Source organism: Ambystoma mexicanum, chromosome 2p (genome assembly GCF_040938575.1).
Source record: "Ambystoma mexicanum isolate Mex_15411 chromosome 2p, UKY_AmexF1_1, whole genome shotgun sequence".
Taxonomy (NCBI): Eukaryota; Metazoa; Chordata; class Amphibia; order Caudata; family Ambystomatidae; genus Ambystoma; species Ambystoma mexicanum.
This window is the reverse complement of record NC_090923.1, coordinates 447521638-447544990: the sequence shown is the minus strand read 5'-3', so window position 1 is coordinate 447544990 and position 23353 is coordinate 447521638. Positions and strand designations below refer to the sequence as shown.

The following is a 23353-nucleotide window of genomic DNA, read 5'->3' as shown; positions in this document are numbered from 1 at the left end:
ACAACCATATCTGTTTTGCTTCGATTAAACTTAAGCCAGTTTGCTGTCATCCACGCCCCCAGATCTTCAAGAAACTTCCTGAGGTGGGTGGCTGTGACAGGGCGGGTAAGATGTAAACGCAGCAAAATCTGAGCATCTGCAGACAGCTGCTTCAAGTTCAAAGCACACGCTACAAGCTGCTTCATTTGGCTAATGCAACTGAAAAAGGATTGAATACAGTGCAAGAAGAGCTCTGAGCATTGCGTTTGATTTCCTTTCAGAACAGGTACATACTGGACCTTATGACTGCTATGGAGGGCGGCGTGTGCCATAAAATAGGAAGCGCATGCTGCAAGGCAGTACCCGCCAGTGATGCAGCCAATATTTACAGCACCCACACAGGACTTAGAAAACTAAGAGCCCTTGTGGGACGAATGTTCACAAAATGATGGGACAAAAATGCTGGTATTCAGAAAATACCCAGAAGGGCATGAAGAGGAAGGGGACATGAGCAGGGTCACATGGGTGTGTGTGTGCAAGGAAAAGTGACGAAATGAAGGTGAAGGAAATGTCAATCAAAAGATCGATCGAAAGGGGGAATGTACTAAAGGTGCTAATTCAGTGCCAGATAGGAGGGCACACCTACCACCTTCGAGAGTAAAGCAAGGGGTTGGGGCACCTTCTAAGGGGGGGGGAAACACAGGTACTCAAAACCAGTCACTCCATAAAAGACCTCGCTGGGAACGGCAGGGGTAAAAGATGCATCTTGTGTACCGTCGGGAAACTTTTATATCATTATCACAAGATGGGGGGGGGGGGGAATATCCTAGGTAGACCCATTCAGCCGGGAAATTCCCGAGGATGGGCCCAGCACGGCAAACCCTGATTTTGAAGCGCAGGACCAACACTCTGGGGGCCATAGAGGAGGGAGACAGAGCTCAAGCTGCATGTCACAGGCAGACTGAAGCAGCTAAAACAACACTGGGTGATGTAATTACAGGGTGGAAAGCCAATCCAGCAGTAACAGAGTAGAGGGGAAATGGATCTGAGCCAGTGAACCGGTCACGGGGCCACACGTGCCCTTCGGTAGGTGGCTATGGTGAAAGATTAAAAGAATATCGAGGCTTAATACCACATAATAGAAATAAACCAGGCACTAGTACTATGGTACAAGTACACTTTATTTTAACAGCTGTCTGGCTCTCAAAACCCCGCAATGTGTGCAAGCAGATACAGTGAGATGAGTGCTGGACATTTCAGAAACATGAGCATTTATACAGTTCTCTCACAATCCCAGACACATCATCCAGCCCCTCTGTGTAACACATTTACCTAGGGTACATAGCCTTTCCACATAACTAATACATGTTTAAACAGCCTTCAATAGCTGATTGTTTTCTGTTAAACACTTCATATGTTTTTCAAACATTGGACACAAAGGTACCAGTCCTTATTTCATTTACTTATATTTGTCTACCATTTGTTCTTAAGATTAAAGTCAGCTTAGTTTCAAGGAGCGAAAACGAAGATTTCTGCAAAAGCACATGTTAAGCTATTCATTCTGTTTCGCTATTTGGACGGGGAAGACACTGTTGGTACAGATGGCATCTAAATTACTGATTAGCACGTCTCTTGTTTAGCTCAAAGGTTTCCTTAGTGCTGGACAAACAATCCACCTTAGCATCTTCAGCATGCTTATCTACGTTGACAAAGTACAACGTTCATTTTCCTCTGCTGGTGCAGAAAACACAAATTCTAACATGAGACAGAAAGCATGAGTTAATCAAAATGGTGGATAACTTAAAATGGCGGCGTAGACAGCCTATATCCGGTTAATTCCAATATGATTTACAGTGTGATGCGAATGTGCTTAGGCCAATGTTTACTATCAGACGCTATTCATGCGAAATATACTTTTACAATGGGAAAGGGGACAATGGACTGAGTGGTATTCCTGGGAGGACCAATCAAATGGCAAGTCACTGTGTTCCTGGGAGGTGGCCAGCCTTCAGGGTATCCTCCACAGGGTTTGCAAAGGCTGTGATCTAGCAGGTATCCTGTGAATGTCTCCCTTCCCACCAGAAGCAGGATGTCTTGTGTTCCGTTCTCACTGGTGCTGACCAATGGCAGCACAATAAAGGTCATGCTTCACTAACATACATCCAGCACAAAGCATAGGACGTAGAGTAGCCAAGTAGTTGCTAAGAAACATCAAAAATATAAACATGGCAAATTGCAAGTGTTTCAAAAGGTCTCGACCATTGTGTATTAATGGTATAAAAGCAATGTTCGCAGTACATTCAGATGTCGGCTCTCATCAATCAGTTCTATTCCACTGTTCTGATTTGTGTTTTGAGTTCTGTTTTGCTTGCCCAGGTGTAATAGACAGTGTTACCTCTTGCCCTGTGCGCTCCTTTTTTTTTATTACAAGTTTATTTACGGTGTTATGGGTGGACCCATGCTTACAGTTGTAAGGCACCCAGATCAAGTCTTCCCTGATGACTGGTGCACGGTTGTTGGCTTTTCCCATGCTGCTTTTCGACGCAGTACTCTGTTGGCTCTCCTGGTTTTTCATCTTCAGATGCTTGGTTCCTTTGGTCGACTGGCTGCAGTATCTCCACGTCCCCTCTCTTTATCCAGAATGAAAGCTGAGGTTGTGCCTCGGCCCACCAACGAAAGGGGTCTGCAATATTCAAACAGGCAGAGGTCGTCCAATCCTGGACCGTTTGCCACCTCACAATCTACCCAGCAACCGGATGTACCCTGGCTGAAGTGTGTATTTTAATCGCAGTCCAAACGCCCAGTTTATGCACACACGTGCACCCCCTGCAAGGGTCATTCATAAGGTACCTGTGAATGGCAATGCCTTTGTGTGGCAGTTTAGAACAGGGAACAAGCCCGATACCTTGAGTATTTTCTACTGAAAAGGGTATCATTGCAGTAAAAACCTAAATCTTCACTGTCCACCAGCCTTTTCTGTGCACATCACAAAAGTAATTGGGATGTCACTTAGTGGAGACAAGAAAATTGGAGTGTCCCTGCAACACTCCAATAAAAGTTGCCTGATGCCACAGTGAAAACAAAGGTGGAAATCCGTAGGAGGCATTTGCAGCTCTGGTAGGCATACAGACTTGCCATTGCATTCCAAACAAAATTAGTGAATTGGGTCAGGGTATCCCATTGAAGTCAGTGGAGGAAAGTTAGAAAACAATGACAGCCTAATATAACTCTTCACAGAAGAGCACCCCTCCTTCCTCGCAATCCACCTGCAGATGCAGGGCATGGTCTGCGCAATTTCGATAAGAATTGCATAGCACACTGCACAGGGCCACGAGCAACAACCACAAAATCTTGGATTCAGGACATCCTAGCAGTACCTCGCAAATGCTTATGTAATACCTAGACAACCCAAAACTGGTGGCTTAGTCAATGCTTGTTTTTAAGAGTATTTCGGCGCAAACAACTGATATAATCAAGTGGCTGAAGGCACACTTGGTTAACAATTTATTGCACCAGTAGTGCCTTTACAGAACCAATTAAGCTATTCAATCTCGGCAGACATCTTAAAAATTACACTAATGGGCCAACATTTTATGGTACTGCTTCATTGAGGTAGCTGAAAGATATTCCAGGAAGAATTGTTTTTAGTGGGGAGAGGCAGGTAGTGGTTGGGAATGGCCAAAAGAATGAGCATGGTTTGGTCAATTAAATGGATGGGTATATACCCAAACCTCCAAAAACGGTGTGTCCCTCCTCGCATGTCTTCTCCCTCCTAGCTGTACTTGAATGCAACAGTGTAGTCTTACAGGCGGAGCATAAGCACCACATAATAGCCGAAACTAAAAAATATAAGTATAGGCAAGTCAAGGTCTATTTAAAAAAAAAAAAAAAGCTCTCATGACTGCTCTTCATTCGATGAGCTATCTCCTACCCACTTGCCAATCAAATGCCATCCGAGAGAAGCCTGCAGAAGAATAGAAGAGCTTTTAACAAACCCACATAGATCACCATATATTCAGTTTGGGTAGAACATGTGCTTGGGAGTTGGGTTTGCGTTTGGCTCCATGCCGTGGATATGGTGTAGTTGGTTTCACTTCAGGCATATTGGTGGCCTGGGTGGAGAAAATCATGCTGCGGTCACTCAATATGATGGGGTCTTGTATTGGAGCAACGAGTGCATATTGCGTAAGGTGATATTACAAATGACGCTGACGGGCACTTTAGATATTTTATTCCTCTGACAGATTCTTCATTGACTCCCCTCTCTACACATAGCAGTATGAGTGAAATGTATTGTGGCATTTCAGCCTTTCACTGTTAGGGAGAATTCTCTCAACCTTAGAGACCCCCAGCTCTTTTTCTGGACTTTAGGACTTTTTTCATTTTTATCCTGGAGTGGGAGACCTTTTTCCCCCTCTCATGTAGTTTTGATCTGATTTGGACTCTGTGTTTCTTTGTTTTTTGGAGTCTGACAAACTCCATAGCATCTACTTTTTTGTATTGTGACACACAGCACCTTCAGTGCAGGGTCACAGAGAAGTCGTTTGGATTTCTCATAAGGTTTAAATACCTTCTCTTGGGTAAACATCTGTTCCCAAGAGTAGTAAAATGAAATTTACTTTACTTACCTGTTCTTCCTATGTAGGTCCAATACACCCCATCTTAGTAGCCCCTTTTCCTACTTACTCATGGGACATTGTTACCCTAACTACAATTAATGGCTGTTGGCCGTGGTTTCATTTTCCTACCATGTGCATTTTCACCGCAGGCTGAATCCTCCGCTGCTGTATTGCACCCATTAATGCCAATTTTGTCAAAATGGGCCAGTTCTTTTTTTTTTTTTTTGCCATGTCTTACTTGAGGTCGGTCTTGGGTTTTACTCTGCGCGTCAAACCAGGTTGAACCCTTTGTTTGTTTTACCGTTGGCGGGCTTCAGTGCTGAAACCCCCCCCTTTGGCTCCAGTGTCTGGCAGGGCAGGAAGTGAGGTAGGTGCCCGAAACTCCCTGTCCTTAGTCTCCTTGGTTACCTGAATGCATCCAGCGCTGATTGGCTGGCTGGCTGGCTGCCCTTGCAGGACAGCCACCCTGCTGTGAGTGACAGCTAGGCTGTGCATGAATGGGAGAAACCTGCATAAAAGGCGAGGTCAATTGAACAGAAGGCAGAGTCGACCACTGGATGAAACATCCCCCAAAGGAAATTGGAAGAGAAGCTTGCTGCACACTCATGGACTGTTGAACTGCTTGGTGACGCCCTGCTGCAGTGCTGAAGATCCAATTTCGTATTGACTAGAGAAGCCCGGAACTGACTACTTCCTTTGGATTGGTGGGACTAACTGACCCCAAGACCAACTTTGCTGGAAAACCCCTGCCTGCTGGCCTTTTGGTGCTGCTGGAATGGCGTGCCAGGGGTCAGGAAAACCAGAATCGAGTGAATTGTCTGTAAGCTGGACTCGAGCTCCAGGAAGATCCTGAGGACCCTCCCGAAGCAGGACAACCCAAGCCTGACCCACCTCACCAGAGTGCTGGACCCCAGAAGCAAGGAAGCCCATGAAGTGTCCAAGAACCACGGTGGTGCTTTTGACCAGTAGCTGAAACCGTATAGTGCAGCTGAATTGAAAAGGGCCTGTAGCCGCCGACGACCTTCAAACTGCAGTGCAGGAGTTCTCCAGACATCCTCGCTCTTGTCCCCACGACTGAGGCCCAGGAACCCAGGATCTGCAAGACTGCAACCAGAACAGAAGCCAGCTGGATCCTCTTCAAACCTAAGGTACTGTCTTGACTAAGAGGTACTTACCTCTTTTGGTCTGTAGCTTGCTTGTTCTCACTGGAGACTTGCAGTAGCTGCTTTTTGCAGAGTTGATTTCAGCTTTGCCCTTCGCAAGTCCTACAGCTTGTGGCCCAACAGTGATTCTGTATACTACAAACTCTAAACTTTGCAAGACTTTTGTGCTATCTAAATAAGTGCCTTGGCTCCATAGACATTGCTCAAATTGCCTTTGGCTGTTCTGCCTCCCTGCAGACTCTTCTAACCCATTGACTTTGGTTCTAACTGTCCCTCATAGGTGGTGCATAAGTTTAACTTGTATTGCTGGTAAAGTTCTAATAAAGACTTCATTGGGAGATTGAAAAGTATTCACATGCTCTGAGAACCTATCAACCTTTTCCTTCCCTAACCTTTTCCTTTTCCACAACCTCAGAATTGCTTTCAGTATAAAAAGTGATATATTAATGCCAAACATTGTCCTAGCAATTGAAGTCGCCTCAGGGTGTAGGAAGTGTGTGTGAGGCATCCCAAAAGGGTATCTACTTATCATAAATCTGAGGAAGTGTTATGAAATGTATTTGTATTGTTGCATATTACCCTTTTTAAAGAAGGCTTATTTAAAACTGACTGTAAAATAATTTTACTAGAAACCTTGAGTGCAAGTGTTATTTGGACACTTGTAATTGTGAATCTGTGTTGCATCTCTACAGCTCTTGAGATAAGTCTGGCTACTCACTCTACCAACTTGTGTAGTACAGACCTATACCAATAGGTGGGTTACCTTTTACCAAGAGGACAAGGCTGGTGTAGTCTACCACAGGGTTACTTCATCCAATCTTGCCTAACATTCACCATTTGTGACTGTAGGAAAAGTAGTTTAAAATGAGGTCATGAGGCTTGTATGGCAACTTTTGCATACCTAACCACACACACACACACACACACACACACACACACTCCCAAAGCCCTACCTGCACTTTCAGCCCTAGACCCACTCGCACCCCTCCCTTCACACATGTACTCGCCCACCTCCCTACACGCACACGCCTGCCTCCCTCCGTAAGGGGAATGTATGCTCCAAGGATGAAGGTAATAATGGTATAATTGGACACGGGGCATGCTGTTCTTCAATAAGCTTTATTCTATGTACATGTGGTCCACCGGGTACTCCATTCAGCCAAGCTTTCCTTTGGAACGTTTTCTTTGTTGGCTAGCCCAGTTGATTTTTTTATCTTGCCTGTTTTCTTTCCTCTCCATTTTTTCCACCAGCATAACCAGTCATATCTGTATCCTGATTCTGTAGGTTTTGTGATCTAGTTTACAGTAAACCTTACACAAAATATCAAAAAGACGAGCACATATCTTTTAACAAATTATTTAAAAGATTTCACAATTCATAAAATGAAGAAGAAAGACAATTAGAAAATCATTGAAGTAGTGTTTGAATATCCGTTAAACGACAAAAGGCAATAATTAGAGACATGTTCCCCTTGCATCAGCCTTGTCCAAAATAGGTTTTTGCCAAAGCAGTCCCAATTTTTATGAAACACGTTCCTACTCGTGACGAGGTTCGGACATTCGGTGACCCAGTGCCGTAAAGTTTCCAACAAATCCAGAGACTTGCAAATACGGCAGGTCGTCGTAATATCTACTGGATTGAATTCCAGTATTTAGTCTGTTCTCTCGTAAAGAGCTGATTAAGTCTAAAGCGCATTTATAAGGCACGTAATATTTTGCAAGGAAAATGAGTTAAGTATGTTGAGAGTTGGTCTCTTTTCCGTGGAAAACTTAAAGTACTCAGAGTATAAGGAATACGTCTGCAACGAGTCAAGTGTCTGCATCTGAAAAGTTTGAATTTGACTTTTCCCGGGTGATTAATTAGGTCTTCTAATGAACCTATGCACACCAGTAAGTCCTGCATCTTAAGTTTTTTTTTATGTATGAACTCACAGAGGTCCTTCACCATTTTGTTTAAGTCACTTTAGAGAGAGTTCTCTGGGGGTTGCAACATTTTGGTGTAGTTCAAAAACTGCCTCTATAAATAACAGGCCTGTAATAAAACTAGAACCAGTTCATGGTGAATAATTAGATTTGGTACTGAAAAAGCCAAACCCAATACCCTTTTCCATAGTTGACCGTGTAGAACATTCAAGTAGTCACCCCAATCCATGGTAAACATGCCTCTCCCATAGAGCCAGTTTTGTTGGATCTCCGAGCCGGTAGAATGGAACATTTACATAGTTTAGAAAATACATGCTTAATGTGGGAGATGAATGGACAAAGCTTCTCCGTTAAAGCGGCCTTCCACATTGTTATGGAAGTATTCAAAAGATTGTGCACCCTCCCCAAGATATCTGGGATATAATCTACTCTCACTGCCCAAAGACCACCACATAATTTTCGAGTTTGCATCATTTGAAAATATCACCACTTTGGATTTACACCCATTAGCCGGTGAATTGTCTTACGGCATATTGATGGAACAAGTTCAACTTGTGCTGTAAACCCAAGGGGGTCCTGCTAATAAATGTCAGATAATCTGCGAATGTGGGCCAATGCAGCCTTAGGTGAGACAGCCCCACAGGAAAAATATCACTTGCGTACGCATTGAAAAGGGTAGGGGCCAATATACGTCCCTGTTTTAGGCCAAATTCTGAGAACTGGTTTGGACATGGCACCTTCCTGAGTAAGTTGAATCTTCAATTAAGTGTTTTTCTTTAACAATGCAACTTGGGGGGGGGGGGGGACATTGCATTTAAGCCATTTTGACAACAAGATAGAACACAATGCAATCAGAGGCGCAGGACATATCCAATGAAGCCATATAAATAGGTCCTGCACCCTGTTGCTTGGCGCTGTTTAGTAAGTGTGCCAAAATGGTAGTGTTGAGGGGAGTACCCATCTTTTGTCTAAATACTACTTGGAATCGGGACAGGGTAGTAGATTGTCGCCTAGCTAAATTGAGCTCTCTTGAGTAGGGCAGAAACCTTGCTTATGGCATCAATTAGGGTGATGGGTCTAAAGTTTTTAGGATTGACTAGGTCGCCCTTTTTATAAATGGGAATGACAATAGATTGAGACCATGGAGGAGGAATTATGTTTTTAAAATGTAGTCCAAGCCTGGTTTTGAAAGCATTGACCACAAAGTTTGAGAATTCTTTAACATAAAAGGTGGTAGGCCATTGGTCTGGTTGCCCTAGATGGTTTCAATTTGGTGATGACTCATGAAAGATCTTCCTCTGTCCATGGCATTGACCTAACACTATCAGGCCCTCAGTAGGATCATGTAATAAACTCAACCCAGAGATTGGACAATCCATATTTAGACCCTACACTGTTATTATACATGCTCAAAATGTATGTGCATTTTTTGCCAAAAGATGTTGCTATTTTCATTATAGTCAAATACTCATCAAGCAGTAGCCCCCTTGATTTGAGATGTTTTATGCTATTTAGGTATATTGTCACTAGAAGTAGTAATAGAATGGTATACTTTGGCCCTATTTAGGAAAATTATACAACCAAAGGCTCCAAGAATCTTCCAAATACTCAAAGAAGAACTAAGTGAGGGGAAGAGTAAATCCATGAAGTATTGGGTGACAAACAGACTTGTTGAAATTGGCAGCATTTGAGGGAGAACTGATGGAGAATCCAACAAGAGTAAAAAGGAAATTGGGAGAGCTAGACTGGATAAAGACTTGAAATTCGATGTCATCTTATACATCAATGCAAAATCTACCACGGAGAAGTAAAACATATCAATTGGCACCATATTTGCTTAAATTCCTGAATAAGATCTATCGAGATACATTTTTTAGATTAAGAATGAATTTATTGCATTCGAATGAAATCTTGGGAAGAGGAGGCTTGGTAGAATCGAACCAATGTGGATTTTGTAAGATGCGCAAGAAGAATAAAACGTTGCACCATTTATTAATAGAGTGCAGTACACTGGAAGAGACAAGAAAATGACATCTAGAATTGTTGTGGTTGAAAAATCAATCCCTAACGAAAGATGAATAGTGGTCGCTGCTGTTTGATGGACGGAATACATCAACAGTAATATGTGTGGTCTCTTACATGCATAAGATCCTCCCATATAATCAGAACTAAACATTGCCTGGGAGGAAACCCACAGAGGCACGCAAGATGGTGCAGAGGACAGCAATTTGAGTCATGTAACTAAGTTTGAAAACTAAAGGATATTTTATGAAATTGTTTTAAATGAAGAGTAAAGGATGATTTAGAAGATTTGATTTGAGATTAACTTATGTTTGATTTTGTAAAAATAATTAAAATAAAGATGTTTTATGCCATTGCGTCTTTCCCTCTTTGCAATTCTTGCATCAAACTGATGGGATAGTCTTTTGTGGACCACTCATAGTTTGAAGTGATACGTTGTAGACACTCTATGATCACATTAGATCGTCAACCCTCCCACACAAGGTGTCAAAGGCATCTCACTTATCAACTGCAACAAAAGACCAGTACATTTTTGACACATTCTCTCTTCCCAACCTCAGAGAGCACCTTTATCAGGAGAAATGGATGCCTGAGCCAGATTCAACTCCTGTGCGGAGTGGCCAAATTGTATTGCAAGATGTATAACGAGAAGGTCTCATGGGTATGGATCGTAGATTCTCAATGGCCCACATTTAGATTTTCATTGAGGGGGATGCAAAAAAATAATCGATCCACAAAGATGCTGAACCCCTATGCCACATAAATATGGGTATGCTGTGTGGGACAAGACCTCCAATTGCGGTAATTCCCAATTGGTCAAAAAGGAATCCCACGCGGCCCCCCCCTTGTAGAGCTAATTTGGGTTACATGAGGGATGACCGTATATGAATTCAACCTGGACCCCTCTGCACAATTAGAATTAAAGTTGCCCCCTACAGTTATAGCGTGCTCATGTCCCTCCAATAACCAAGACTCGAGCAACTCGGACAAAGCCAAATGCAGAAATACCATATTTTGTCTAGCTGGATTCCAATATATATTTACCAAAGGTATTTTGGAATTTGTTGTATTTGCAGTAAGAGATACGGCCATAACTCCCCCAAATATGGATCAACTCGGATTGTAAATCCAAAGCACCATCTATAGCTATAACCAAACCTCCACTTGTTTGACCCATGTCGGCTTGAGTGGCTGGGAGCGGTAAAGGTCGGATACCCCCTTCAAATCAATTCCTCACAAACCGCAAATCCAGAATACAGTGGGGTTCTGCTTCCACCTATGCTTCTATCCGCTGTGGAGTGCCACAGGGTGCATCTATCTCGCCAGTGCTGTTCAATTTAAACATCAGATCCCTCTGTGCCCTCCTCGAAAAAAGTCGGGTATCATTTTTACATCCTACGTCGAGGACACCCAAATCGTCCTAGAACTTACTCTGATATAGGCCACAGAGTCCAGAACCTTGTTCAACATCTACGGTCATATCGATAACTGGATGTCGGAGAACTGGTGTGCCTGATTGGGAGTAAAACAGAACTAATGATCTTTGGATCCAAACAGATCCGGGATAAACTGAGCACAGACTACAAGCTTCCCAATAAGCCTCATTATGAGGTTGGAGGTAGCCTTGCCGGTTTTACCGGTAAGGCTACCTCCAAACTCGCATCCGGGTCGGCACCCGCGAATGGGCAATTACCGGCCTATTCCAGTCCAGCCGGACCCGGTAATTGCCCTTTCGCGGGTGCCGAACCCAGTACATCCACATTCCCATTTGAGCTCAATGGGGAGGGTGGTAGCACCGGTATGATTAATAATCGTACCAGTGCTACCATCATGTTCTGCTCGCGGGTGCCAGGTCAGACCTGGTGTCTGCAAGGACACCCGCGAGCCGAACTCCTAGTATGGCGGTACGGTAGCAATGGTGCCGGTAGCGATACCGGCGCCCTTGTTGCCTTACCGCCATACTTGTAATGAGGCCCAATGTAATCAAAATCCAACAGAAAGTAAAAACCTTAGGTGTTCAGCTGGAGGGCTCTCTAAATGCAGATGCCCTCATAACATATGTGAATCACACATGTAACTACAATCTACGCCTCCTCAAGAACTTCCACCCCTACATTTCTGAGAGAAACTGTGCCACAATTGCACAAGCTACCATTCTGACCAGATTAGACTACTATAATTCCTTACTTATCGACGCTTCATCCTCCAACCTTAGATGTCAGGGGATCCAAAATGATGTGGTTCAAATTGTGACCGACGCTCACAGAAGAACACACACATCAGATCACAGGAGAAAACTGCACTGGTTGCCCATCCAGAAACAGTTTGGTTTCAAAGTGGGAACTTTGGTTCACCGTTGCTGCTTCGGCATTGTACCAGAACATTTCAAATCACTGGCTCCATTATATCAAGCCACTAAATTCCTTCGCTCTTCTTGCCTACAGTTGATAGAGTCCCATGACAAAACATACCAAGCCCTCAGATAGTTTCCTGTTCAAGCAGCCAGTGTCTGGAATGTCCTGCCCCTTGCTCTCGGGGTCGAAATCCTTCAGGAAAGCTCTAAAAACCCTCCTTTTCAATTAACCCTTGTACCCTTAAATATTCTCTAGATCTGCCTGTCTCGGTTTTAACTGTCTCTGCGCCACGATGCCTGCCGACTGCCAGCGCATTATGAATACATAAATAAAAATACAAATAAATGAGAAGTTGCCATTGTTTCCTGAAGGATTCAGTTCTCATAAAATCTGAGTTGTAGAACATTCTGTTCAAATCTGCGAGCCCACATACATTCCACAAAAAGCACCTTAATAGAGGTAAGGTTAGGGTTGAGTCAGTCCCTGCCTTAGAACGGAAAATGTTTTAGATGCTGATTCAATCCGAGACCAATCCTGTCCCTTTTTAAACATCTGAGCTACCACAGTGAGCGGAATTAGGATCAATGTTGTTAGAAGTAGAAGAGTATGATGCCCCAATCACCCCTTGTGGGGGAATCGATACAAACGACTTGGCTTCCTCTAAAGATTTCACCTTGTGCAGCTCAAAGCCCAAGGAATGTAGATTAAAGCGCTGATCCCATACCATATTGGAAATTATTTCTGAGTGGAAATGGAGAAACCATAAGATTGTTTGGTACTAATGAAAGATATGTCAAATTAATATCCTTTGGCTGTAAGGCTCTCAGCAGAGGAATCTGTTTAAAAATATCCGACAGTTTAGTTCTATTCAAACATTTCAAGCAATTGTTTTGAGTGGTACATTCCCATTCCACTCTCTTGGAGGAGTAGCATTCATTACTAGAATGAAGCTGGGCCATAGACAAGAGACCCCCATTAGGGTTGGGGGCTACTTCGGGAGCGGTTAATCATACCGAAGTCCCTACTAGTCGACCTTTCATTGGTGATGCAAGAATTTACTGTTGGCACTCACCCATATATTCCCCTCTTGATTGTTTTAGTTAGAATATTAACTGATGTAGCATTATTAGTGGGTTGTAAAAAAGGTTATTTTAGTTTGTTGACCCTTCATATGCATCAGTGGAGAGCTTGAGGTTGAGGGCATATAGTCTAACGGAGATAAAAGAAAGTCATTATCCCGAGCACTCAGTTCTGACGTACCAAAGCTGGTACATGGGTCAATGCCAACATCTGTAGTAGCAGGAATTGGAATAGCAATGTGATCGGCATTAATGGTGGAAATACTCCTGGGCAGTGTCACCATATCTGGTGCTGATACAGATGCCCTAGTCGACCCCTTCTGTTGACCCCTAGATGGCATATTCACAGTATTTAAACCCTTGCCTGAGGTAACCTGTGTGTTGAGATCTATTAGATCTCCAGACATGCGAAGCTGTCGTAGATATTTTAGCAGAAGATTATTGTGATTTAATTTAAGAGCTGGCAGGTTTTTAGATTATTTTTGTTCCCCCTACAATTCATTTTACAAGGTTGATTAGTAATGGAAGGAGCAGTAAGAGCCTCCATATTCTCATTCATAACACTTCTATTTGTTGGATCAGGTGAATCAAAAAGGAATGGTGAATCTCTCAATCTATAGACACATTCAACCAGCACAGCAGGGCTATTTGGAGTTCTACTAACTTAACTGGTCAGGCATTACACTCTCCCTATTCCCAGATGTTACATTATTGGAATGGGATGATGCATTTGACTCGTTGCCAGCAAAGACAGACTGAACCCCATTCCCTACGATGCACGAATCATTCAGCCTTTGAATGTTCCTCTCCATCAGGCCTTGTTTATCAGCGTTGGAAACGATGTCCTTTATATTATAATAGTCTCAAGAGTGACTCTAGACCCAAGTGTAGGCCAGAGATTGAAGCAGGGCCCAAAGAATCGACCTTTGGTATTACCTCGTATTGTCCTCTCAATGTAATGTTTTTCGGAGTAAGAACCATCCAGGTTATGATGATGATGCAGTTTTGCAGGTTCAAAAGCCCTCCCTTGGTCACAAATGGTGGGTGAAGTTGGAGGGTCCCTCTCCTGGTCCTTTGGATATGTTGAGCAGGCGTTATTGACCTTTGAGACGTCCATATCCCTGCATAGTCTTAAAAAAGATTCATCCAGAATAACTGAATTCTCCAAAGATGAAAAAGGAGGTTGATGGAGGTATCCCCTCGATTACTTACAACTCCACCAGATGGTGAGTGCTTGCGGCTCCCGTAATAGAGGCACTGTAGTTGGGCTCTGATCCTCGAAGGTCAATACCTGGGCATATGTAACCCCTACTCGAACTAAGTCCGCTATCACTATAAACGAGGAAATCAATCCCTTGTCCAATATTTCGGTTGGCCGTCCTCGATTCACAATTCTTTGTCACTCTTTCAGTTGGATCCCTTACAGATACTTTCAAATGAGCACACACGCGGTGCTGGACCACTCGGTCTAAAGTATTGTACCTTGGCTTCAAAGTTCAATCTTATCTTTTCAATTTTACTTGGATTGATTATCACATACGCTTCATACAATGTTCTATACAATGTTGCTGCTTGCAACCTTGGCTTTAACACAGACTGGTCTGGTATCAATCTCCCCAACTCACCAGCTGTGCTGACTTCACTGGTGCTGCTTTGTTGTAGGAGAGAAGGGCAGTACCACAACGGCAAGCGATTCTCACCGCCTTGATTATCGACGCAGAAGGGCCCCAGGTACCTCCGACACACAATGCAGGATTCTTCAGCCTTTGTATCCTGGTCTTACGTTTTCTATTCTCGAAGGCTCGTGAAAAGAACGGTTCCTTGTCAAAGGTCAAGGGCACTTCCCTCTTTGTGATCCCCTTTGGTGTTGCCGTCTTTTGCCTTGTATTAAACTGCCATCTTGGAACTGCTTATTCATGTGCTTTGCCTTGCTCGGTGTGCTTTTGTGCTCCGCCTTTTATCCGTGTGGGGAAGTGTAATAAAAGTCAGATGTGTAATGGTCAGTAATTGCCTGACCCTGGTATTGGGACATGTCGGGTATACGGCTGGGGTATTAGTCTGTTTTCTCTCATAGCGAGTTGTCCATGAGAAGGCGTTTGTGTTGGGGAGGGGGTGGGAGGTTGAGTTCCTAAGCATCCTACCTGGTAGGATGAGGTAAAGGTTTTACAGGGAAGGGGATACCGTGTCTCGCTATGCGATGTCCCACTCCCTGAAGACCCCTCCTTCTGGTGATCCTCCAGCACTGGTCCACCCCCAGGAACTAGATCCAAAAAGTGATGGCCGTGTCCAGGCCACCTGAATGACAGATCCCCAGGGACTAGCGGGTGAGACACCTTCAGGTTTCTCACACTTGCTACGGAGAGCGGCTGCAATGGATGCATGAGAAAGAAAGAGGCCTTTGTGAAGTGGGTTTTGCCTGCTGACTTGGTCGCCTTTGTAATGTCCTTCACAATGATTAATGTGGAACATTGCAGAGAAAGGGATATGAGTCAGTTTGAAGACCCACACTCTCCAATCCCTTAAAAGCAGGTTGTACAGCGAACAGTGTCAATAGTTCGAATACAGGGCAAAGAGAATTCAGGCTAGGATTCAGTTTCCTTGACCCACACTACCAAATGCTGTCTAACCACAAGACATTCAGTCTGAAATTAAACATTTCAGCTTTAGACATCACATGTATAATGAAGGCTTACCGCACGGAGGTTGAAATCTGGAGCAGCTTGATCCCGAACCCGCGCACCAGCCACCAAACATACTGTGCCAAACACCGCTCCGCGCCAGTGTGATGGCTATATGGAACTGCGCCTCCTCCTTGCAGTAGAACATGTGGAAAGACAAACAGCGTAGACTCCAGATACTCCTGCCAACACGGACACCAAACGCACTGCTCCACACACCTGATTCTGTATTTGTTCAACCTACATTTAATTAAACTTTCTGAAAGTCGAACACTTTTCACACATTTTCGTTTTTTTTTTATTAGTTAGCATCGCATGTATATCAGAATGCTTTATACTCTCCCATTCACAAGGAGGATATCCCCAACGCATAGAGGAAAGAGAATTATGGATTAGTACTAGCATGGTACTTGAGTAAGCAATTTGTACATTTTTCAAGTCCCTAGGTTGTCTGTTCAAGGCGGTGGAACAGGAGCTATATAATGCTCAGTGTACACATATTGTTGTAATGCTTAGGATTGTTGGAATACTGTTGAATGCCAATGTTTGTACCGAACAAAACATCTCCCATCCTATCCAGTTATAAATCGAATATCATGGTTGATGAGAATTATCCTTGAAGATTACCACAAGGCATGGATGGGATGTGGACCTGCATAGATTCTAGCAGGGTATTTTTTTTTCACGCTCTGTGTGAAGGATGCAAACCAGTTGTCTACAGTCGGTAGAGTGCATATGGATTAGTTTCTTCAACACATCATATTTGACACACATCATATTTGACAAACATCACAAACGACCATGAAAAAAACATTCTGTTAGAAGCAATTCTGAGCAACAGCCTAATATATAAACTCCTAAATTGGATGTATACTGAAAAGAAGTGCACTTCCATGTCTGAATTATTTTCAATCATGCTTACTCTACATTAAACTGGAAGCAGAATTGATCAGTGACTGTGCACCAGAAGTCAAATTTCTATCAAGACCCAGTAACATAGCAACACTTATTGAGCTACCTTTTGTCATTTATTCTATACACTGCACTGGTCCTTGATATGCTTTTTCCATGGTCGGGAACCAAGGAATTTTCAAGACGTCTGTGAACCTTTTCACGATTTGTATTTGTTATATTAAACATCCAACTTATTTTTTTTTCTCTGCATTTTGTTTCCATCTGTAGGCCTTGTCCGGTTTCAGGCAGATCCATGTTGTTGATATGGATACCATAGATGTTTCTAACCTCAATAGGCAGTTCTTATTCCGGTGAGTTTTTTTTCCTTTGTATTGGAAGTGAGCTACACACCAATGTCTCATTTAAATCAGAATAATTGCTTTCCTTATCGGGCCTGTTTATTGATGTAGAACATAGGTACGAGGAAGAATTGTTTCAAAGCTTTGGCAGAGATTTATCAACATGGGGCATGTTTGTGAGGCAGTGGGGGGGAAGCTCAGCCACGCGTGTATACGAGCAGTGAATAGCCAGCAGTACCCTCAGTCTTATTTATGAGTCCTCGCATGGATGTTTCCTGGCTTTTGATCTTTCATAGCAACAGTGAATTCTAGGCAGCTTTTTAAATGCTGCTGCAACCTGTTTACTGTTTGTATGCCTAAAAATGCTCCCTGCAATACTACTCTATTTGTAGGTTTTTGCTTTATTTTAGCTTTTAATTGGCTTTTTTTGGATTTCTTTGCTGGTTTTTAGCTTTATTTTGGCTTGGTTTAGCTTTTCTTTTTTTGTGTGCTTTTTATGCTTAAAATTGTTTTTCATGGGATAGGGCAGAGTGTAGTCCTCCCTTTATTCCCCTGCCTCCAACTCAAATCTACCCTCCAGTAGGGTAACTCTTAACATAATGCTTTTTTCCCGCTCCAAAATTCCCTTCCCTATTGTTACCTATTGTTCCCCATCACCATCTCCACCCCAACACTGTGTGCACCTTTTGGGTGTTGGGAAAGATTTCGCTTTTGACAACTTTCCCTTCATAGTTCTGTGGACGCCCAAACCTTTTAGTTTTGTCTTGGAAGTGAAGCCTTCTGCTTCACTCCCCTGGCCTTCTGCTAATGTTTTATGGGGAAACTGATCGTTCATCAAACTATTAGTACTGGGAAACTGTTTCCTTTTTGACTTTTTACACTTTAAGTTTATCTTGCGCACACACTTTTGTATCACCCTAGTCTTTTATGCTTGGGAATTTTTGTTACTTATATGTGCCAAAAGAGAAGCTGGTTGCAGCAGATAGACTTGTACCATGTTTGTGTTATTTCTAATCTACACATTCACGGCATATGGCCACTAAAGGTGGCTAGTGTCCTAAAATGGGTACACCACGAGATTTGGTCTCTCTCCACATCGATGGTGCCTGAAAGTCTGGTTAGGGGACGGGAGTGAAATCAGTGGTCCCTGATTGGACCACTGCTGGCTGTTTGAATGGTGCAGATCCTTACCATTTTGAACTTGCTTCCAGGCTGCATTTTGGATAAGTGGACTCCTGCAGCCATTAGCGTTCTAGCCAAGAATCCTATGTAGAAGAACAGTTCACTAAAGATTGGAACAAGACTCCTGAAGGGATCCAGCATCCCTTCCTGTGTCTGGCCCGGTGAAGCTTGTTGGACTACCCCTGGACTGGTGGGACCAACCAGTCTTGACATGTTATCGATGACCCAGCCATCCAGTCTCTTTGGAAGTGTCCGTGGACCACCAGGTTGATTGACCAGCTCCCCAGTAGGCTACCTCGCTTGAACCGTCACTGTTTAGAATGTGCAGGTGTAACTTGGGTGGTCGCCAGCTTATGGTAGAAGTTGCCTTCCTGCCAAACTCCAGCTTCCAAGGATCCTGCTCTGGAAGGTTTTTGCCAACCATGACTTGAAGGACGCTTGCCGTTGCCCGTCTGCAGTGGCCATCGGTGGAACTTACTTTTCCCAGTCTTGTGAAGGGCCCTGAGGAGGTCTGCATCGGTGCTTTCTGCTTTTCTACATCGTCAAGGGTTGCACGCTTCTTCTGGCCCTGGCCAGAAGAATCTTTGCACCCACAGATCCAGGGCACCTCTCACCGGATCCAACAGTGGGAAATCCAACCTCCAGAGAAGTCAAGCCCATCCAGTCTCCTGGGAAAATCAGTTGGGGGTGAGGGGTGAGGAATCTGAGGGCATCCTCACCCCTTTTCCTGGCAATGCCTCCATGCAGGTGGCCAGGGAAAAGCCGAAGCTACTGGATCCTGACCCTGGGGATGGATATGCGATGGAGGAATACCTGGGGGGAGTTAACTTGGGGGAGAAGTTAAGGTACCTTTAGGTGAGCTGCGTTCTCCCCCTTTACCCTTTTCTTCATGACCCTTCCCATTCCCAAGCCTTTGTAGGCTGTTGTCATTTCCTTCCCCATTATCTCAGTGAGTCACCTACTAACATCCACTAGTTAAGTACTGGGACAGAGAAAGAGGCAAACAAGATCAATGCATCCTTTTCCCATTGACTCGCACAATCGCCTACACCAGTTAGGCATTGGAATGACTAGGAGGAGGCAATCAAGACCAATGCAGAACCCCCAAACAGGTAGTGAGCAGTGTACTCTTTTATTTTTTTTTGGGACTACTCGCCCCTTGCAGGAGGTTTAAAACTGACATGAACAGAGAAGATGGCGTCCGCTGGGAAAGCAGGTTCCAATGACTGCTGGAGAAGCGCGGACCCTTAATGGAAGGCAGTGTGGCAGAAGAAACACTCAAGACCATCAGACAGATGCAGCATATATGCAGCGGGAAGCGGAGCTGACGGAAGCCTGTGGGAGAGAATGCAGAGAGAAAGCAGTCGTGATCAGGCCGTGTTTCGGGGCGAAACCTGAGCTGCAAGAGATGCATCGGTGGCAGGCGCAAAGCCCCATTGAGAGCTGTTGCAGAGGAAAAGTGAGGCGCTGCACAAGAGAGGGGGATCATGGCGGTCAAAAGCCACACTTCACCGCTGTGCTATATGAATGAACGCCAGTATTTTTGAATACCGATTTGAACAAAAGCAATTCATTTTGGCGAATTAAAAGGAAGATATTAAAGGGCAATTCTCCAGCATGGGGTCTGGCATGGATTCACATGCTCATGAATATTCCCCGTCGTCAGGTTGGGAATCCTCGGTAAAGGAAAAAAATCAGTTTCAGTTTCGTTTCTGAACTGTCTTTCTACTAGTACCAATCACTGGTCTCTGGGTTATACTGCCCCCAGCCAATGACTGGCCCCTACCTACGCCCCTCCTCTGGCAGCCATCTTCAGATTATTACCGCACGTTCAAGTGTTGGGAGTCCTCGTGCTGTAGCTCTCGAACTTTTATTGCGTTTTTCGTCAATTTGAGCCTCAAGCTCCACCGATTCTTCTTCCGATCAACAGGTACCCGTTTTGGAAATTTCTTCGCCCCTCCCAAGGACGGATTTCCCTCTAATTACACTTCTTGGAGGACTCCGGAAGACCTTTGATGCCTACCCCAATCGGACATGGCCCAGGACAAAGGAGATTCAACGCCTACTGGATCCAAACTGTTTAGGAACTGCCCAGGATGTGGACTTCAGAACGTTTTAAGGAGGACAAGCACTCCCGGTGCCTCTACTGCCTACACGCCGACAAGTCACACGTGGAGGAGGACTGTGCGTTCTGCAAGAAAATGTCCGTCCGGATCATGAAGGACCGTCGTAAATGACTCGCTGACTGGCTGGAGGCGAAGAGCCCAGCAGCAGGTGAGAAGAGGTCCGAGTGGTCTTCTAAGACCTTTGAGGGTGCTCCGGCGACAGAGGCCAGCAAAAGTCAAAGCACCGCAAGTCCGCGGGCACCGGGAGCGCCAGTGGTTAGGGCTCCTCGGCTGCCAGGCAGAGCGCGATGTCACAGATCCACGAGCCAATGCTCTGGGTCGGGGAAAAGGAAGCAGGAGAACACAGGTAGGCTTCGGGAGAAGCCCCGGTCGATTCGACGGAAAGCCAATCGGGGCGGGGGGAGAGGCAGTGACCCTATGGGACGAGGGTCTGTCCCTTCTGAAGAACCCTTCCACGGCCCCTGCGAAGAGAGACCAGTACGAGAAGAATTACCAGTCCTGGATTACGCTCCTATGTGCCTCAGGGCGCAACTGACCCCGGATTCAGTAGTCTCCGCGGCAGCCACGAAGAAATCGGCTGGGGCGACGGCCTTTCCATCTTTCCAGCCTATTGAGAAGACTCCTGTGAAACCCTGGGATGAGAAAGGGGGGGGGGGCACGGTAGCCCTAACAGACACAGATACCACTTCCGAGGATGAGCTGGCTGGCGTCAAAGCTATCCTGGACAGGAAGTTCGAAGAGGCCAGGACCTACGGGAGGGGTCCCAACGAGGCAGATGTAGAGAGCAGCTGACGAGGAGCTTTCGGGCTGTGGAGGAAACGGAGGACCCCGCGTCCCAGCCGTCGCTCCCGTCGCAACCGATGCCACAGGACAACTCATGCGCATTCTTGATGGCTTTGCAGACCCTGTGTACAGAGATAAGGACAAAGTTGCCCTTACCCCAGCGGACGATCCAGCGGTGCCTGGACTGTCAGGGAGCCCACAGAGCAAGCCCTTCCAGCTTTCACCCCCATCCCCTCCTGCGAGGGACGAGACGGGTACAGAGTCGGCGACGGCAGGGACTGATGACGGAATGGATCTCCCATCACCTCCCTCCCAGGCCCTCCCTTCCCTAACACACCCCTCCCCCCCCAAATTGGCTCCTTTCCTGCCATGATCGCCAGGGCCTCAGAGCTCTTCCAGCTGTGCCCCGAGGAACAAAAGAAAGAGTGATTTCTTTACCAACGACGGGAAGCCAAGAGGAAAGCTGTACTCTCGGTCCCGCTGTTGGACGACATATGGGACGAGGGTCTGTCCCTTCTGAAGAACCCTTCCACGGCCCCTGCGAAGAGAGACCAGTACGAGAAGAATTACCAGTCCTGGATTATGCTCCTATGTGCCTCAGGGTGCAACCGACCCCGGATTCGGTAGTGTCCGCGGCAGCCAAGAAGAAATCGGCTGGGGCGACGGCCCTTACCCCCCCCCAGCGGACGATCCAGCAGCGCCTGGACTGTCGGCGAGCCCCCTGAGCAAGCCCTTCCAGCCTTCACCCCCATCCCCTCCTCCGAGGGACGACACGGGTACAGAGACTGTGTCGACGGGGACTGACAACAGAATGGATCTCCCATCACCTCCCGCCGGACCCTCCCTCCTCTAATCCCCCCCCCCCGCGAAATTGGCTCCTTTCATGCCATGATTGGCAGGGCCTCAGAGCTCTTCCAGCTGTGCCCAGAGGAACAAAAGAAAGAGGGATTTCTTTACCAACGACGGGAAGCCAAGAGGAAAGCCGTACTCTCGATCCCGCTGTTGGACGACATATGGGACGAGGGTCTGTCCCTTCTGAAGAACCCTTCCACGGCCCCTGCGGAGAGAGAGACCGGTACGAGAAGAAGTACCAGTCCCAGATTCCACTCATGTGCCTCGGGGCGCAACTGACCCCGGATTCGGTAGTCTCCACAGCAGCCAAGAAGAAATCGGCAGGGGGGGACAGCATCTGCCTCTAGTTCACCGCCGGACAGCGGGGGAAAGAAGCTAGACGCCATGGGACGTCGAGTCATCTCGTCTGCAGCGACTACCATTAATGCGACCATTGCCCTCGTGATCGTGGCCCGCTATGATATGGAGCTATGGTTCAAGATTGCCCCTATCCTGGACTTCCTCCCGGACGACAAGAGGGCGGAGGCCCTGGAAATCCTGCAAGAAGACGAGGTGTCGTCGGATCACGGCATCACTGTAGCGACGGACATCGCCGATTCTGGTTTTCGTCAGATGGGCAACAGCGTTTGCCTGCGCCGGCGCGGTTGGCTCAGGGCCACCAACTTTCGTCAGGATGTGCAGACCAGGGTACTGGACATGCCCTTGGACGGTAACAACCGGTTCGGGAAGTGGTAGATGAGTCGCTACAGGCCATCAAAGCGGACACCGAGACGGCCCGTGCCCTAGGCACTCTTCATCAGCGACGGCCCTCCTTTCAGACCTCCGGAGGTAAATCCGAGGGTGGCAGTTCGTCGTACCGCCAAGCTGCCGGTTTCTCATCGCAGGAAGCTTACAGAGGCCGCAGCAAGACCAGTGGATACCATCGTCGTCGCCAAGGAGCCCAGGGTGGCAAGGCCTCGTCGAAACATGACTGAACCGGCCGTGACGTTGGGCCCCCACCTAAGCACCCCGGTGTGAAGCCAGCTGGCAAACTTCCTCAGCGTGTGAGAGTCCATCTCCACCGACTGTTGGGTGCTGGATGCCCTGCCCCACGGGTAGACTCTGGAGTTGCAAAGAAGGTGCCCCCACTTCCCACCTGTGGCCAGGAAAGAAAACCACGTTCCACCGCTGCTTCTGGAGGTACGAGCCATGCTGAGATGGAGCTCGTCCCAAAGAGTGTCTGGGGCTCTGGAGTATACTCTTGGTACTTCCTCGTCCAAAAGAAGACTGGCGGCTCATCCTGGACCTTCAGCGCCTCAACAAATAAATCAAAGCCCAGAAGTTCCGGACAGTTATCCTTC

The 23353-nt window shown here is 46.0% G+C and overlaps 1 protein-coding gene across 6 annotated transcripts in view; it reads left to right on the top strand.

The window, feature by feature from the left end:
• UBA3 (ubiquitin like modifier activating enzyme 3) overlaps positions 1-23353 on the top strand; it is a 1318404-nt gene that overhangs the window by 269610 nt on the left and 1025441 nt on the right. For all 6 annotated transcript variants that reach the window (XM_069643803.1, XM_069643802.1, XM_069643804.1 and 3 more), the window contains one exon: positions 17000-17082. In XM_069643803.1, coding sequence (XP_069499904.1) covers positions 17000-17082 — 83 coding nt within the window. The remainder of the gene's footprint in view (positions 1-16999; positions 17083-23353) is intronic.